The sequence below is a fragment of the Urocitellus parryii genome, chromosome X (assembly GCF_045843805.1).
Source record: "Urocitellus parryii isolate mUroPar1 chromosome X, mUroPar1.hap1, whole genome shotgun sequence".
Classification (NCBI taxonomy): Eukaryota; Metazoa; Chordata; class Mammalia; order Rodentia; family Sciuridae; genus Urocitellus; species Urocitellus parryii.
The window spans coordinates 85,698,952-85,719,011 of NC_135547.1; the positions used below are offsets into that span (position 1 = coordinate 85,698,952).

General features: G+C 38.5%; 1 protein-coding gene and 1 pseudogene across 1 annotated transcript; both read right to left on the reverse strand.

Annotated features, from left to right (window-relative positions):
* Nucleotides 1-1,989: 1,989 nt before the first annotated feature.
* On the reverse strand, nucleotides 1,990-4,100 carry LOC144250692 (serine/threonine-protein kinase Sgk1 pseudogene; annotated as a pseudogene).
* Nucleotides 4,101-17,501: 13,401 nt separating this feature from the next.
* Nucleotides 17,502-18,452, reverse strand: Foxr2 (forkhead box R2). Its single transcript, XM_077794066.1, has one exon. The coding sequence runs from the start codon at nucleotides 18,450-18,452 to the stop codon at nucleotides 17,502-17,504; it is 951 nt and encodes a 316-aa protein (XP_077650192.1).
* Nucleotides 18,453-20,060: the final 1,608 nt, after the last annotated feature.

The following is a 20,060-nucleotide window of genomic DNA, read 5'->3' on the forward strand; positions in this document are numbered from 1 at the left end:
AGTCAGCCCTGTGCACTTCAGAGCTCACTGAGTTGGAGACAGCCTGGTTTTCTCCACCTTCTCCAACCTGTGTTTCCACTGTAACTACCCCTAGTCTCCAGCTGTCTACAGGTCTGCTAGACCCAGACTAGCCCATGCAAACCCAGCTGCAATCTGATGGACCTGAGCTTCAGCTTTCCTAGGCTCTGCCTTGCTGTAGCCCAAGATCTAAATGCTGTTTCAATTTGCAGAGGGACCACAAGGGATGTGCTCACACAAAGGAACGACCCTGCAAAGAGGCAGACAGATAGTACCACTAGCACACCCAGCAGAAAGACCTCAGGTGCAACCAGACCTGTAGGTATGCTGAAATATATCTCTAGGCCCTGGCTGGTGTCCCCAGACTGAGGTAGCCACACCCCAAGATGGCACAGTGACAGCAGCAAACCTGCAGGCTTTGACTGATGTGCCAAGATGGAGGGGCCACATGAAACTAAACCTGTGGGTACTGTGATAATGGATTTCCAGGCCTCAGCGGGCATCAGGTGATCTGCTGAAGGTCTGCATGTGGTCTGAAGGCTAATGGTGGGCAATTCATGGGTTGACAATAGGCAAATAGGCAAATGGTGGGTGATAGGCAGAAGTCAGCCAGTGATCTGTGCTCAAAAGGCAGACAATATGCTGGCAAGCAGCAGGCTATCATAGTGGACAAATGAGGGGTAAACAGCAGGGGACTGTGGGCAGCAACAGCTGCCTCACAGACAGTATTTCTTCTGCTTGAATTCTGAGTCATGGAGCAACCAGGAATGCAGCCTCCCTCTAGTTCAACATCTTGGATCTCCCTCCTCATTGACCTTTTATATAATCATTCTTTTCAATTTTTGTTCAGGCATTTCATCCATTTTGATTTCTTTAGTATCCGTTGCTAGAGCATCATTATGTTCTTTTGGAGGCCTTATGTTACCTTATTTTTTAATATTTCTTGTGCTCTTCCCATTAAGTATTTCCATCAGGTTAATCAATTATTTCTACCACCTTTATGGATGGCCTACTTAGTAAGTGGCTTTCCCCTGCAGATGTGTCTCCAGGTGTGAGTTTGTTTTGCAATGTTGGCTTAATTTCTAGCTGGGCACCATTGTGTTGTCTCCTTAGAGCTTTGCCTGTGAATGACTGAGCATAGTTTATACCATGGCAGAGTTAGAGAAACCCAGTATAGCTCAGTCTTGCAAGAGTGGGGGCATTGTGGTGGTTCTTACAGGTATGGGGTTTACAGCAGTTGATGTGAGGTGATCCCTGTATGGCTACTCCTAAAATGGAAATGGTAGCCTTTATTGGGTGATGTAAGTTTCCTCAGGACTGTGGATGCTAGTTCTGTTATTAGCAAGGACCTCTAGCACTGGAAAACTCAGTTGTGGTGATAAACCTGAAGCATTTTCCCTCCAACCAGTCAGTAGTCTAGGCCAAGACACTCTACAGGAAGAAGAGTAATGGAAAGCCTAACATCCCACTTGTAGTATTCACACCCTGTCCCTTTTTTAAAAGTAAATAACGCCTGGAAACACTACCAATTCTCCTCCAACCACTACTTTGAAAAGCTTTCATGAAACGGAGGAGGATGGGCCTGAACGACTTTATTCAGAAGATTGCCAATAACTCCTATGAGTGCAAACACCCTGAAGTTCAGTCCATTTTGAAAATCTCCCAACCTCAGGAGCCCAAGCTTATGAATGCCAACCCTTCTCCTCCACCAAGTCCTTCTCAGCAAATCAACCTTGGTCCATCATCCAATCCTCATGCTAAACCATCTGACTTTCACTTCTTGAAAGGAATTGGGAAGGGCAGTGCTCTTTGAAAAGCTTCCAGCAAACAGTGTGCAACAGGATTGCCAAGCTTCCAGAGATGTGCAAATTCTCTCTTTTAAGATGTCCTGTCAGCTGACAGCTCTGCCCAAAGGCTAACTAAAACATTTAAAACACACATGAAATCCTTCAAAACCACCCCTAAGACTGTTCAGAGGAAAGAGTCCATGGGAGGTGCGTATGAAAAGCCCAGGAGTGCCTCAGCAGCTTCCTTCACGCTGGCTGTGATGAGGATGCTGTCAGGGGACCTGCCGATGGAGTTGGGGACAGGCTCTTCGGTAAACTCAGGATCGAAATGCCGCAGGTCGCTGGGCCCACTCACATTTGGGTTAAAAGGGGGCGTTATCTTCTTATTAATGAGATCATCCCAGTTAACCAGAGAGAAGAAGACGTGATTCTTAATCTCCATAAAGTTGTCCTTGGCACCGAGCCTCTTTGTCCTGTCCTTCTGCAGGAGGCCCTCCAGGAGATGTCTTGCAGAATTTGTGATATTTGGTTTCAACTGGAGGGGCTTGTTCAGAATGCTATCGTACATCTCAGCTGTGTTTCAGCTGTAAAAAGGAGGCAGGCCATACAGCATCTCCTATAAAACAGCCCCCAGGCACCACCAATCCACCGTCCTGTCGTAAGGCTGCTTATGAAGTACTTCGGGTGCAAGATACTCAGGTGTGCCACAGAAGGTGGATGTCAGTGCCATTGTGTTCAATATTTTCCTTGCAGAGTCCAAAGTCAGTAAGGACAATGTGTCCCTGTGAATCTAGCAGTGAGCTCGTGAGGTTTTCATTTTTATCCTTCCTTCCAACGTGGTGCTATCTCTGAAATGAGCATTAGCGTGCCACCCTAGACAGATGCAACTATCTCGTTAGGAGGAAGATGCTGATCTAAGAAGGATCTTCTGTGGGTCTGTCTAGGCTGTGATAAGGAATATTCTGAAATGTGCCTTTTCTGCTGAGATCGTGTTAGCTCCAAAGCTTTTCCTATCGCAGAGTGTTTCAGTTCTTTATTTTTCCTTGTGGATATACCATGTGAACAATGGTATGAGTGTGGTATGCCTGATCATAGATGGATTTTGTTATAATCATTAATGTGACACTTGCAGGACACTACAATGTGGGACATTGTTTGTTTCTTCCATATTTGGAAGGTAAATTTTATGTGTAGACTGTTTTTTTTTTGTAAGATATTGTTAATAACTAAACTTTATTGAAATGGTCTTGCAATGACTTGCATCCAGATGCTTAAAAGAAAGCATTGCTGCTACAAATATTTCTATTTTTAGAAAGGGTTTTTATGGACCAATGCCCCAGTTGTTGGAGCCCTTTGGTGTTTTCATTGTTTAAAATGTCACCTGTAAAATGGGCATTATTTATGTGTTTTTTTTTTTTTGCATTCCTGATAATTGTATGTATTGTATAAAGAAGGTCTGTACATTGGGTTATAACACTAGTATATTTAAACTTACAGGCTTATTTGTAATGTAAACCACCATTTTAATGTACTGTAATTAACATGGTTATAATATATACAATCCCTTCTTCCTACCACAAACTTTTTTTGTGTGCAATGAACCAATTTTGGTTTGCAATAAAACCTTGAAAAATAAAAAAAGTAAATAACATTTTAATGATTTAAAAATCAAATTTAATACAAAAATCCACAATTAGCAAAATATAAAAATTTTCAATAAAGATAGAATTAGTGCTTTTGATTTTTCCATTTGCCTCAGGCTTCATTAGGGTTCTACACAGCACTGGATTGGTATTGAACAGTATTAAATATTCATAAAAACTTTATTGGAATGTAACCATAAAGATATCAACTGCTCTGGCTTAAATAACTGGGTCATAATATCAGACAGTAGCAATCAAGGGTGTGGACAAATCCCTATTTCAAGGATTTCAGACATTATTGAAAATCAAGATGAATGGTGACTAAGGGACACTATGCTGAGTGATCAAAGTCATAGCCCAGATATCTAACCTAATTGCATCTCACCCTGTTCTTAAGCAGTGCATGGTCATACAAGGTATGTGTGTGGGGCAGCAGCAGGGAAATGCAAAGGTAGAGTGGCATTAGGAACAATAGTGTTCCTCTCTGCGCTTCTGCAACAGTGCATGAGCAGGTATGGGACAGCACCTAGTGAGGGTGGAAGTTCCTCTGTCTCCTTTGGCCAATTCTTACCTGGAAGTGGGGCAAATATTTCAGCTGCAGTGCACACTTGGCAGCAGGACTGGCACTGGAACCAAGAAAATTTCCTCTCATCCTTCTTTAGCCATGTGCCCCTGGTAGCAGGATGATGGCTGGAGCCCTGGTTTGATAAGGCCCCTCACTATGCTCTATGGATAGGGGCAGCAATAGGAATTATGGTGTCCCATCCCCAGGCTGTCAATAAAGACACCTGAGTATGGCATAGGCGGAAGGAGTGATGAGAACTGCATGGGCACCTACCTTTGGTTCTGGCACAGGCATAAATCTGCATGTGGCTGGCCATGACCTTTGGTGTAATAGGGCAAGCTCTCTGATCTGCTGGTCTGGGAGAGTGGCACTTTTCATCCCCTCACCCCCAATATCATAACACAGCCCCCACAGTGCAGAGCATCCAGTGGGATTGGTTCACAGTCACTCTGCTGTATTGTTTTCAAAAGACAATTACTCCCTCAGTCATTGCAGTGGAATGTCTATGGGGTCCATATATTGGAATATGTAAGGCTTTATGACCTGGAGAGAAGTTCAAATTCAGATAACAGCTCCCTTCTGAAGATGGCTTCTGGCTACAGTACCCTGGAAGTTTGTTGGAAAATAATGTGAGATCTTTTTCCAAAGTAAGGTTACTGTAAATTTGAGGTTACTTCTCTAAGTGGCCTTCCTTTCAAGACTGAAATTTCCTAGTAATTAGGATTTCCAGCATCTACAATGGTCAAATTTGCTGGGACTCTTTCACCCTTATTCCTGCTGTGGAGTTGTGGTGGTAGTTGCTTCTCTTTCTATGTTTTTGTCCCAGTCTCTGAATCTTACAAATTACAGTTGTGACAGAGATACCAGACCTGATTATAAAATGAAATAATAAGAACTAATGACTGGGGAAAGGGTTAATTTTCCTATACTTTGTAACTTTCTGAACTCTGTAGGAATGTAGCTACATCACTTAATTGCTAGTATAAATTGTAGGTTATTATGCCAATTAACTGCTATCTAAAATATAACCTTGTTGGCTTAGTTCTTAGAAATATAGTTTTTAGGGAGATAACTCAAGTCATCTTGAGTTATTGCTGCCTATGGTGAAGGCCACTTCATAATAACACTTGCAGGTTTTACTGTCTTTGTTCTACACCTGTAAACTACTTATTCTCTGTGCATTGTCTTTGGTCATGTAGGTCAAGAATTCAAACCTAAGTTAAGAAATGATATCAAATTTCCTATAAAAGCCCCATGTAACCTCAGCTTGGGGCCCAAAATTTCGGAGCACTAGCCCACCTGTATCCACCAGCATAAATAAATCTGAGATCCCTAACCCTCCCTTTTTCTGATCATGATTTTTATAACACAGTCACTATCTTACTATTTCCAGTGTTCTCCCATGATTACTCACCTCAAAATGCAGCTTATACAGCTGCTATTTTGATTCCTCTTTATGGAGGAGGAGTTTAGTACTGGGTACCTTTATTTAGGTATCTTCAGTCTCAACATTAAACATTATTAAATTATATTGTTTCTCCTTTCCTGAGTCCTCCAGAATTTGGAAATTCTTAATGAATATGTATATTTTCAAGGTAATACAACTATTTGCATAATAAAAGTCTGTCCTCCTTGTTAACTGGACAATACTGGAATTAAAAAGGTTATGTAATTAAGTTTTAGACTGGAATATCATATTTTAGAGTGATTCTCACATAATTACATATGACAAGACACTTTTAGGGATCTAAGTTTGCCTTTATGGAACTATGGCTTACAACGATTTTGGGGGAAAACTAGTGTGCCTCCTGGATTACAGGGTCCTAAGCCTTTCAAATATGTAAGGAAGGTCACCCCCAGGCAGGCCCAGGGAACTGAGAATATTTGGGAGTGTTCAGGAAGAATTCATTCAAATTTATGGACACTAAAAATAAAATCTGGTAGTGAGTCATTGATTTAGTTTTCCTTCTAGCTTTAAGAAACCTTTCCTGAGATCTACACACACTAGCCTGTGCAGGGCCCAGGCTCACAGTAGGCCCGGTCCACCCCTTCCCCAGTGGGGCAGACACCCACCGGAGACTAGCCTCTGGCACAGGACTGCCCCTTTTGACCAGCAGACTACCATAGGGGGTCAAGCCCAGCGGCCCTGATCCACCCACGCTGTCTTATGCAGGACCCAGGTGCAGGATGGAGTAGCATACATTGAGGGACATCAGCAAGGTCTGGAAGCCCAATATCAAGGTGAGGTACAATCTGCATGGGTACTACAAGAATATAGGGAAGAATCTGTAATATCTCAGATCCACACTGCAAGAAAGGAAGACACATAGATGACATGAAAAGACAAGGGATGAAAGGGCCCCACACAAACCAGGACACTATAATAACAGAACCCATGGGCAGCAAAGTTGATGAATTGTCAGAGAAGGAGTTCAGAAGGTTCAAAGTTAAAATAATATGTGAATTAAAGAATGACATAAATGAGCAAATACAGGCAAAAATTGATCACTCCAAAAATGAGATAAGATAGCAAATACAGGTAGCAAAAGATTACTTCAAGAGAGAGATAGAGACTGAAAAAAAGTCAGAAATTTTAGAAGGATACAATAAATCAAATAATGAACTCAATAGAAAGCATAACCAACAGACAAGATCACTTGGAAGAAAGAACATCAGATACTGAAGACAAAGTATACAATCTGGAAAATAAAGTTGATCACACAGTGAAGAAAGTTAGAAACTATGAACAGAACATCCAAGAATTATAGAACAGCATCAAAAGATCAAATCTAAGAGTTACTGGGATAGAGGAAGGCATAGAGTTTCAAACCAAAGGAATGCACAATCTCTTCAATGAGATAATATCAGAAAATTTTCTAAGCTTGAAGAACAAATTGGAAAACCAAATACAAGAGGATTATAGGACACCAAATGTACAAAATTACAACAGATCTACACCAAGGCACATTATAATGAAGATGCCTAGCATACAGAATAAGGATAGAATTTTTAAAAGTCGCAAGAGAGAGGAATCAGATCACATATAGGGGGAGACCAATTCGTATCTCAGCAGAGTTTTCAACCCAGTCCCTCAAAGAAAGGAGATCCTGGAATGACATATACCAAGCTCTGAAAGAAAATGCATGACAACCAAGAATCTTATATCCAGCAAAACAAGGCTTTAGATTTGATGATGAAATAAAAACCTTACATGATAAACAAAAGTTAAAAGAAGTTACAACTAGAAAGCCTGCACTACAGAACATCCTCAGCAAAATATTCCATGAAGAGGAAATGAAAAACAATGATGAAAATCATCAGAGGAAGGGATTACACTAAAGGAAAACCTAATCAGAGGAGAAACCAAGTCATGTTAAATAATAAAAATAAACAAAAATGGCTGGGAATATAAATCATGTCTCAATAATGAAGCTGAATGTTAATGGTCTAAACTCACCAAATGAAAGACATAGACTAGCAGATTCGATTAAAAAAAAGATTCAATAATATGCTGCCTCAGAGACTCATCTCATAGGAAAAGACATCCCCAGACTGAAGGCAAAATGTTTGGAAAAATCATACCACTCACATAGACTGCAGAAGCAAGCAGGGGTTTCCATCCTCATATCAAATAAAGTAGACTTCAAGCCAAAGTTAATCAAAAGGGATAAAGAAGGATATTTTATACTGCTCAGGGGAACCATACACCAACAAAACATCACAATTATAAGTATATATGCCTCAAACAATGGAGCATCTGTGTTCATCAAATAAACACTTCTTATGTTCAAAAGTCAAATTGAAAACAATACAATAATTCTGGGTGACTTTAACACACCTCTTTCACCACTGGATAGATCTTCCAAACAAAAGCTGAACAAAGAAACTATAGAACTCAATAATACAATCAATAACTTAGACTTAATTTACATATATAGAAAATTTCATCCTTTAATGAGAGAATATACTTTCTTCTCAGCAGCACATGGATCCTTCTCTAAAATACACCAAATAATATGCCACAAAGCAACTCTTAGCAAATATAAAGAAATAGAGATATTACCCTGCATTCTATCAGATCATAATAGAATGAAATTAGAAATCAATGATAAAATAAGAAATAAAATCCACTCCAACACCTGGAGACTAAATAATATACTACTAAATAAACAAGGGATTATAGAAGATATCAAGGAGGAGATTAAAAAATTTTTAGAGATGAGTGAGAACACAGATAAAACATCAAAATCTCTGGGACACTATGAAGGCAGTTCTAAGAGGAAAGTTCATTGCATGGAGTTCATTCCTTAAACGAAGAAAAAGTCAACAAATAAATCACTTAACATTACATCTCAAAGACCTAGAAAAAGAAGAAAAAATCAACACCAAAAGCAGCAGGAGACAGGAAATAATTGAAATAAATGAAATTGAAACAAAAGAAACAATTAAGAAAGGACAGAAAGTTGGTTCTTTGAAAAAATAAATAAAATTGATTGACACTTAGCCATGATAACAAAGAGAAGGAAAGAGAAAACTCGAATCACTAACATACGTGATGAAAAAGGAAGTATCACAACAGACACTAAAGAAATACAAAAGATAATTACAAATTATTTTGAAAACTGTACTCCAATAAAATAGAAAATATTGAAGGCATCGACACATTTCTTGAGTCATATAATTTGCTGAAATTGAATCAGGATGATATAGACAATTTAAACAGATTAATTTCAAGTGATGAAATAGCAGACACTATCAAAAGTCTACCAACCAAGAAAAGCCCAGGACCGAATGGATATACAGCTGAGTTCTACAAGACCTTTAAAGAAGAACTAGTACCAATACTCTTCAATTTTTTTCAGGAAACAGAAAAAGAGGCAGCACTTCCAAACTCATTCTATGAGACCAATATCAACCTGATTCCAAAACCAGGCAAAGACACATCAAAAAAAAAAAAAGAAAGAAAGAAAAGAAAAAGAAAGAAAACTTCAGACCAATATCTCTAATAAACATAGATGCAAAGATTCTCAATAAAATTCTGGCAGATTGAATACAAAAACATCAAAAACATCGTGCAACACGATAAAGTGGGATTCATCCAAGGGATGAAAGGTTGGTTCAACATACGGAAATAGATAAATGTAATTCATCACATAAATAGACTTAAAGATAAGAATCATATGATCATCTCAATAGATGCAGAAAAAGCATTTTACAAAATATAGCACTCCTTTATATTAAAATCCCTAGAAAAACTAGGGATAACAGGAACATATCTCAACATCATAAAGGCTATTTATGCTAAGCCCCAGGCCAACATCATTCTAAATTGAAAAAAAAAATGAAGGCATTCCCTCTAAAAACAGGAAAAAGACAGGGATACCCTCTTTCACCACTTGTATTTAATATAGTTCTTGAAACACTAGCCAGAGCAATTAGACAGATGAAAGAAATTAAAGGAATACACATAGGAAAAAAAGAACTCAAATTGGCACTGTTTGCTGATGATATGATTCTATACCTAGAAGACCCTAAAAGCTCCACCAGAAAGCTTCTAGAAGTAGTAAATGGATTCAGCAAAATAGCAGGATATAAAAATCAACACCCATAAATCAAAGGCATTTCTGTATATCAGTGATAAATCCTCAGAAAGGGAAATAAGGGAAACTACCCTATTTACAATAGCCTCAAAAATAAAAAATAAAATAATAATACTTGGGAATCAACTTAACAAAATAAGTGAAAGATCTATACAATGAAAACTGCAGAACCCTAAAGAGAGAAGTCAAAGAAAGCCTTAAAAGATGGAAAGATCTACCTTGCTCTTGGATAGGCAGAATTAATATTATCAAAATGACCATACTACCAAAAGCAGTATACAAATTTAATTGTGCTGCTATAAACATTGATGTGGCTGTGTCCCTGTAGTATGCTGTTTTTAAGTCCTTTGAGTATAGACCGAGGAGAAGGATAGCTGGGTCAAATGGTGGTTTCATTCCCAGTTTTCCAAGGAAAATTCGGATCAAAATCCCAATGGCATTCCTCAAAGAAATAGAAAAAGCAATAATAAAATTCATCATGAAAAATAAGAGACATAGAATAGCTAAAGCAATCCTTATCAGGAAGAGTGAAGCAGGTGGCATCACTATACCAGACCTTAAACTATACTACAGAGCAAAAATAACAAAAACAGCATGGTACTGGCACCAAACAGAATAGAGGACACAGAGACTAACCCACAAAATTACAATTACCTTATATTAGACAAAGGTGCCAAAAACATGCATTGGAGAAAAGATAGCGTCTTCAACAAATGGTGCTGGGAAACTGGAAATCCATATGCAACAAAATGAAATTAAACCCCTATTTCTCACCATGCACAAAACTCAACTCAAAGTGGATCAAGGACCTAGGAATTAAACAAGAGACTCTGTGTCTAATAGAAGAAAAAGTAGACCCTAATCTCCATCATGTGAGATTAGGCCTCAACTTACTTAATAAGACTCTTGTGGTACAAGAATTAAAATAAAAAATCAATAAGTGGTATGGATTCAAACTAAAGAATTTCTTCTCAGTAAAAGAAACAATCTGTGAGGTGAATAGAGAGCCTACATCCTGGGAGCAATTCTTTACCCCTCACACATCAGATAGAGCAGTAATCTTAGGGTATATGAATAACTCAAAAAGCTAAGCACCAAAAAACAAATAGCCCAATCAATAAATGGGCCAGGAAACTGAATAGACCCTTCTCAGGAGAGGATATATAATCAATCAACAAATACATTAAAAAAATGTTCATCATCACTAGCAATTAGAGAAATGCAAATCAAAACCACTCTAAGATTTCATCTAACTCCAATTAGAATGGCAGCTATTATAATGACAAACAACAATAAGTGTTGGCAAGGATGTGGAGACAAAGGTATATTCACACACTGCTGGTGGGACTGCAAATGGAAAGCAGTATGGAGATTCCTTGGAAAACTGGGAATGGAACCACCATTTGACCCAGCTATCCCTCTCCTCAGTCCATAGTCAAAGGACTTAAGAACAGCATACTATAGGGACACAGCCACATCAATGTTTATAGCAGCACAATTCACAATAGGTAAACTGTGGAACCAACTTAGATGCCCTCCAATAGATGAATGGATAAAAAATGTGGCATATATACATAATGCAATATTACTCAGCAATAAGAGAGAATAAAATCATGGTATTTGCAGGTAAATAGATGGAGTTGGAGAATATCATGCTAAGTGAAGTTAGCCAATCCAAAATAACCAAATGCCGAGTGTTTTCTTTGATATAAGGAGGCTGATTTGTAGTTGGATAGGGAGAGGGAGCATGGGTGGAATAGATGAACTCTAGGTAGGGTAGAGGAGTTGGAGGGGAAGGGAGGGGGCTTGGGATTATAAATGATGGTGGAATGTGATGATCGTTATTATCCAAAGTACATGTATGAAGACATGAATTGGTGTGAATATACTTTGTATACAACCAGAGATACGAAAAATTGTGCTCTGTGTGTGTAATAAGAATTGTAATGCATTCTGCTATCATAAATAAATAAACAAACCTTTTGTATAAAAACTTCCAGAAAATCAAACTTACAAAGGTCTTGGTGGAGCTATGTAAACAATTAGGCTAAATCTAATGACTTCAGTCTTATTGTTTTGTAAGCAAGAATAATCTTTCCTTAAGACCATTTTTTTATTAAAGATGTAGGAATTACTGAAGAGACATTTTGTATTTCTATAGAAAATTATTCATTGATTATAATAGGCCTTCAAGTTTTTTTGAGTCTAGGACTGTTCATTGTCTTCAAGTTATTTTGATGTCTTGTTACATACTTCAGGTTCAGTTGTAACTTCCCCAGTTGCAAAACCACTTTTGCAATTCAACTGAATATTCTCTTAATACCAATAAATCTTTTTCTTTGATTTGGTTATAACATTTCAAGTTTCCTCACTGAATGAGGAACAATTGTTCTTTTTTATACTTGCATGAGAGTCATGATTTTCTGAAAATCACCTTTAACAGATTGAATAAATTATGTTTTAGAAGTGTTACAATCAAAAAGAGTTCAGAACTAAATTTTCTCTATTACACTTTTTCAGATTGTTTGAAATTTTGTGTGATATATACCTATTTACTGTTCAAATAATAGAATTCTAAAAGTGAAAAAGAAAAATCCCCTGCTAAAGCATTTGTTTGGTCTAATGGATGTAGCAAGGGGTCTTCTAGCTGTTTCAGTCAATCTAATCTTTCTCTATTTTATTGACTAACAGGCTAAACAAATCCATAGACATTTTTATTCCTAGTAAGTTAAAGAGAAAAACCAGAAGCTAGGCATGTTTGACCTCTACTCAAGAGGGTTTAATTCTCTGTGTTGCAATTCTCCCAAATGGTGAGAAAGCAAGAATAAACAATATAACACCTATCATATAGCAGGAACTTTCCACATAACTCTGCTGAGGGCCACTGCCAAGTAGGAATGACGCATCGAAATTTCCTTGCCAGCGTACCCCATGCTGCTTAGAGGACATTCGATGCGTCATTCCTACTTGGCAATGGCCCTCAGCATAACTCCTCCTTAATTTTTATAGCAATCCTTAAAGTAAATATTAGTTCTATCCTACAGATGAGAAGAAAGAGATTTTGGAAAAACTTGCTTATGGGTAGTACAATAATCTATGGAGTTGATCAAGTCTAGAGTGTTTATTTACTTCTCTCTGCTACACCTAGCTCTAGTTCCTACCAAACTAATCTTGTTTTTAAGGGAGCAAACACTGTCCCATTTCTCACTCTTTGTTTTTGGGAATGATTCCTCCTTCATAAGTACCAGGTGATTCATTATTAATTCAAATCAGAATGTTTTGTCCAAAATAAATCCCTGCAGGTTGGTTATATGGAAAGAGAATGGGAATGGCTGTTGATAATATCATACATTTAATCTTTTTAGAGTCCCTACTGGCTGTCTTTATAATCCACCAATGCTACTGAAGAGGAGTTGGAGGCAATTTGGGGAGGTGGGGCTGATGAACTGAGTTCCAGGTTTTAAATGTGCATGTTACTCCCCCTTAAAACAAACAAACAAACAAAACAACAACAACAACAAAAACCGTTTCTCATTAGCCAGGTGCCTTTCTCATTAGCTCATGTTTGTATTCCCAGCTACTCAGGAGGCTGAGGCAGGATGATCCCAAGTTCAAAGACAGCCTCAGCAATTAATTAGACCCTGTCTCAAAAATAAAACGGGCTGGGGATGTAGCTTAGTGGTAAAACACCCCTGGGTTCAATCCTCATTACCAATTTTTTTTTTCTCTTATAGCTGTACAATGTTGTAATGCAGTTGAGGGTAACCTGTTACTGTCAGTACTAGGTTGGAGGGCTAGAAATATTGTTGCTGAAAGCTCAGTCCTTGTTCCTGATGCCAATCCAATAACAAGAACATAGTTTTTGAAAAAAGAAAAAAAGAAGGTTTTTTTGCTCTTCTAGCAAAGAAGAAACACAAGGGACTCCAGTCCCAGAGGCTGTAATTCTGCCCATCACTAGGAACAGGGGGCTTTTAAAGAGATGACTCAAAGGCTACATTCCACTGGTTCTCGGTCTGGAGTTGTAATTCACTTGTTAATTTGGGAGATACTGGTACATCCCCAAAGTCTGAATTACTTTGTTCCTATGGTGGGTGTATACTCAGGGACAGATAACTCTGCCAAGGATTGGGAAGAAAGGTAATCCTGTTTCCCCTGAGATTAGGGAGGGGGAGATATTAAGGAAGAGCAGGGTGAGAGGAAGAGAAAGAAATATGTCCACTTTAAAAATAAGTTGCAGTAGGGGGCTGGGATTGTGGCTCAGCGGTAGAGCACTTGCCTAGCACATGCGAGGCCCTGGGTTCAATCTTCAGCACCACATAAAAATAAATAAATAAAATAAAGCTATTGTGTCCAATTACAACTAAAAAATTAATATTTAAAAAATAAGTTGCTGTAGCAGAGCAGCAACCGACCATAAAGTGGACCACTGTTACAATGTGATCAAAAGTTGCCTCAGCCTCACTCTGAGTGGTGACCACCAGACACTGAGAGCTGACATAGGCTGCCATATAAGGGTGCAAGAGTGAGGAGGTGGAGTTAAGTTATATCTCAGAAAATGCTTTCATTAGCATCCTCCACCTACCCCACCGGCAATACCTGACTGGGTAACCCATCACTGCCAAAGAAGAGGAAGTCAGTGCTTCAGTGCCCAAATCCAGCCCTGCCCGTCCTTCCCACCTTGAACAAAACTTTCCTGTCCCCTCATTCCTTCTTGAAATCCACACCAACCCTGCTACCCCTCCTGAACCTTACTCTGTCATTGCAGACCCCAAATCTGCTCCTACAGCCATTTGAGACTCCAACTCCTTGGTCCCAGCACATGCCAGCCCAATGGCCCTATCAGTTGCTGTTGCCCTCTCCACTGCCTCCCTAAAGAAGTCAGTATTAAAGAACCTGAAAAGTGAGCTCAAATCCATAGAAGAATCTTGCTTTGGCAGAGTATCATAACAGTTACCTGGGTAAGGGTGATGGGTGACCAGAGGGCAAAAGTGTTTTTTTTTTTTTTTAATTACTAAAACTGACAAAGAAATTGGAGAAAAGGAGCTGCCTGATTTCAAAGCTCCTTCAAACTCCCAAAAACAGGGTTTTGAAGCATACTTGGTAGCAGAGATAATGTTCAAGACCAATTTGCCTGATGATACAGAATTGTGGGATTCAGAAGAAATAAGAGGGAGATTTGATAACTAAGTTTAACAGAAATCCTTATACAGTTACAGTGAAAGAGGATGAAATCTCTTACTAGGAGAAAAGAGGCATGAAAATGTGTTACTTAACTGACTTATCCAGGGGAGTTCTCAAATTGATGTTACAAATGCCAACCCCAGTGTGGGATCAATGGATAATAATATTAGTTTAAAACATAATTCTATGCCAAGCATATTATTATTTTTTCATTCTGCTTAACCTTTATAAACGTACAAATAAATGCAGGATTTTAAAAAACCCAAACTCACTGACAAGAATGCCAGTGTAAGCAAAAGACTATCAGCTATATACCATTCTGCCAATCTTCAAAGTAATTACTGAGATTTACAAAGATTTTATTCATGTGTTGAGTGGTGAATATGTTCCCTTCTACAATCTGTTTTGAAGCCCCCAATGGAAAGATTAGTAATGCCAGAGCAAGCAATGGTGTCATCAATGAATGAGGAAGAGCTATAAAAAACAGTAGTTTTACAGTATCCTAGTGAGATACTGGAAAGAAGGAAAAGCAGGAGCAAAAACTTCCTCCAAAGGAAGACTGTCCTTCACTTGAATCATCAGAGATGACTGGAAGAAATGATCCAATGACTGCTTTTTCCAAGCAACAAGAGCAAAAAGAAGAATCATGGAAAAAAAAAACTAAACAAAGGGATTCAATGCTCAAAGTTGTGAAGTTGCAGCAGAAAAATTCAGGTTCAGTTATGAAAATGAAAGTTTGACCTGTTTGGAAAATTTACAGAGTAGATATATTAGAAACATGGTTTGCTATAAATATAGTTTCATTAATTTCAGAATAGTCTCTTTTTCTTTTTTTATTTGTTATTTTTAGGCTTTTTCTTATAAGTGTTAATTTGGGAAGAAAATGATCAGCAAACATTGACTACTTGTAAACACAATATGTTTATTAATCCCAAAATATTCTATAAATTTGGACAGAACAACTATGATACAGATGTAGCATTTACAATTATGCTTTTGAAAGAATTGTTTGAATTTCTTGCTTTTGAAATACAACCTAAATGGTTGTGTATCAGCTACAGTAAATCATTAGAAATGCAGTCAATTGTTTAAATATTGAATTGTTTTTGTATTTAACAGACATTTTTGTATCCCCATTATTGAAAGTTTTGCAACTAAATGGAAACTTAAAATCAATTTTCTAGATTTTAGTTAGAATATATTTGTTTAATAATAAATAAACATAGAAAACAAAGTCATTTTATTTTTTACAAAAGTTTATTTGTACAAAAATATAAATTTTGAAATTAGAAAACCAAATACTGAAACATTTGTTTTGTTTTTGTTCTTTTGTAACACATTACTCATACCTCTTGATTCCCCAAAGCCCACGAAGAATGTCTAAACACCCAAGTGGTACATAAAATGTCTTGTGGCTACTTTTCTTACAGCCATTCTTGGCCTTAATGTAACTAAACTGCACTGAACTTATCATTCCCCCAAATACCCCATTCACTTTGTTAACACTATTGCCCCTGTAATGTCCTTTCTCCTGTTTATCTGCTCAACAAATCCCTATTTATTCTTGGAAACTAGCTCAAAAAATGTTTTCTTTTTGATGCTTTTTATATTTCCCAGGAACAATCTCTCAACTCCATGACAACTTCACGTTTCATAATATCTACATAAGAATTATCTATCTTCCACTAATATTTATCATTTTTTTATCCTTAGCACCTAAGGTGGACCTTAACATACTGGCATTTTCTCAATATAGGTTTGGTGAATGAAAGAATGAGGAAACCAAGCGTTGTCATCAAAAAGCTTGGGAGTTAATACAGCAGCAATTCAAGGTTTTTCAATATTTAAACGAAAAGTAGCTGCTTGGAATTAGTTGTCAGTACTGGAACTGGATGAAAATAGAACAAGGATGAGCAGACCAAGACCAGCAAGAGAAAAGTAAGGATCTGAAGAATAAAATGGTTCACTTAAAAAGTGACTAAACGTCAGGCCCAATTCTTTTTATATGTATAGATCTTCATGAGGTACTCAAGGTTGCCCACAGTCTGGGTCCATCATATATTTTACACTTTATAGGCCACCATTTTCTTTCATGTGTGAACATACAGTGACTCTGGGACCTGACCATGAAAACTGTATCAAAAGTCACAAGATTTTCAGCTTTGGGGCTTTAGTGTAGGGATAGGTGAAGGAAGACATCCAAAAGGCCAGAAGTCTCTCAGGCATTTCTCGAAACTTCTGTTGGTGCATTGTTTGATGTAGTATATCACGTCTAGAGAGCTCAGCAGTAGGCCTGCCGGAAGTACTGGAAAAAGGGGCATAGATATCTCACTGATCAGAGATCAGACTTAGAGAAACCTCAGCTTTCTGAAACAGCTCTGAACAGGGAAGTAAACATAATTCCTTTCTCCCACAAAAATATTCCCTTCTTTCCTTAGCTTCTATGCCATTGTTTCTGGGATTTCCTGCCTCTGTTCAATATAGAACAAATGCCACTACCCTAATGAAGTCTTCAATGATTTCCCACCTAGATTGAAGTCCCACCTCCTCTGAACCTACCTCTCACCTTATTTAACACCAGATTTGTAATACTAGCTAAAGACCAACTTGGCAATCAGGCAGGGTAGGCTGAGGGATTAATAAAGGGTCAATCAGAACATCGGTAGGCACAGAAAGGAGGGCAGTGTTCTAGAAAGGGAGCAGTTGTTCAAAGGTCAAAGAGGGAGGGCATCAAATCTGGTTGGCTCATGCACTGTTGGATGCTCTCTCTTCTAGCAGAGGCTAAGAGACGGGTATCCTCCTTAAAGTGGCGGTGTCCCTCCTCGGTGAGCCTCCAGAGGCAAGAGCGAGGTTTTGCATCAGCCTCATCCTGAACAGTGACTGGCACCTTTTCAAAGCTGCCTAGGAAGCAGAGGTTGTGGCGAATGGTGTTTTTCCAGCCATCTGGAGCTGTCCAGAAAAAGGGGAAATGCTGTCGAGTGAAATTGTAGATCTGTTGCACATTAAGACCACAAGGAGGGCTGTTTCTTAATGCTAGGGCAATGAGATGGCTATAATTGAGTGGGGGCCGTGGCCAGGATTTCCTTTCCTGGTTGTTAGCTTGCCACAGCTTTGGCTTCTGGAAGCAGTCCCTTTTGTTAAGGGCCATGAGGGCCTCAGAAGACTTGTCCTCTTGTTCCTCAGCTTCCTCTTCTGTGAGCTCACAGTCACTTGGGGAAGAGACGAGGTGCTTCTGTTGGGGAGACTGCTCACTGGAGGAAAGTGGCAGGGACTCCAACACTCCCTGAGCCTCTGAGAAGTTAGACTCTTCATCTTTTGTGGGTGCCTGAGGGGAAGAAGCCATGCTTGTCAGATCCTTACTATTGGGCTTTGGGGCCTCCTGGCTGCTGAGAGGGCACACAATGTTTGGGTTCACCCACATCCACAAGTTGGGTTCAGACTGAGGAACATCTTCATCAGGACCAGGTTTCCACTCCTGGGGTACTTCTGGGGGCTTCATTACTCGTATTTTGTATTTAGCAAGGTTCTGCTCAGATAAAGGGCTCTGGTCTGTGGTACAAGGCAAGAAGAACTCATTCCCCATGTCCCAGTCCAGAAGTCCTGGAACATATCCATGAAGACTGTACCAGAAGTCAGGATTTTTTAGCTTTAGGTCCATCTTTAGTGTAGAAATAGGTGGAGGAAGAACTACTGAATGGATATAAGTCTCTCAGGCACGTCTCAAAACTTTGGTTGGGGCACTGATGTGTCTCTCTTATCCAGGGAGTTTATGAGTAGGCCTTCCAGAAGTACTGGAAAAAGGGACACCAATGCCTCACTCATCAGTGGTCAGACTTGGAGAAACCTCAGCTTTCTGGAACAGAGATTAACACAGGGAAATAATTTAAAAGAACATCTTAACAGGAAAAAAGACCCAAGTGTATTTCCCTAGCTTTCACTGGAAGCAGGAGTTCCCCAAAGGCAGACCAACAAACTTTGAATTATATGAAAACTAGGGTAGCTTGCATACCAGGTGATTATTTGGCCTATCTCCCAACTCTTGCTGGATTCATTTAATAAAAGGACAGATACAAGTAAAAATCATTTCATTTTTAAAGTATCTTTGGATTTTTTCAAATGTTTTTACATAAATGACCTCAGTAAATTTTTCTGACAGACCTGTAAACTAACATAATGTGTATTCCTATAGGTATGAGAACAGATATTTACAGGATATTTTGGAACAAATACCTAAATAGGTAGGACAGCTCCACCCACAGCCTGGTTTTCTTATCCTTTCATGATACCCATTGCCTGCTGATCACATTCAACATAAAATATGCAGCGATATGTGTAACCTGAGTTTTAGAATAAAATGGTAACTATCAGAAGATAGCCCCTATTAGTCTCAAACCCATGCTAGAACCTAACCTTATTGTTATCTTCAATCATCTACTGAGAAACAATTGGTTTGCCTTTCTCCAGATTACCTTCTCAGGAAATGAGTTTTGAAATATATTTTGAAGATAGCAGGTTCAGTGGTTAGCCATGCCATGCAAGGTCCTGGAAGCTCCACAGCTCATCTTTCTAGTATGTTTATGCCAAGTAAATTTTTTAAAAAACAAGATGAGAAGGTTTCATTTAGTCCAGTCTACATAAAATCCATCCATAAAGTGTTTGATTTCACTAAAACCATTACACAGGACTATATCACAGAGGTATGCAGCACATGCTAATGGAAGCTACTAAAGGGGCACACTAATTTCCCTATGGTTTCTCCACTCTCTGATTCTAATCTATTCAAAACTCATCCTCCATACAGGCTGCCAGAATGGCCTGTCTACTGCATCAATATAAAATTAATAATAAAAATGATATCAGCTGTTAATGCTTTATTGAATGTTCTAAATACTCTGTGATTAAATTTATTATTCTTAAAGGAGGAATTAAACTCATTAATGGAGTGATTACTGTTACTATTCTCCCTTTACAGAATAAAAATCATACAACACAAAAGAAGACTAAGTTACAAAGCTAGCAAAATGCTGAAGTTCAAACCCAGATAGCTTTGCTGCCAAAGATGTGCTTTTATCCACTATGCTAGTCTCTTTTGGTTTTTGTACTACAACATTAAATTCTATAATTCAATGAAGTATGAAAGGTCCTCCAGGATTCCACTCCTGCTTACCTTTCTAAGGGAACATCACTTTAGCTTCTTTACTTCATACTTCATATGCTGGAAATTCTAAACTGCTGGGATTTTCACCAAACACACTATCTAACTTTT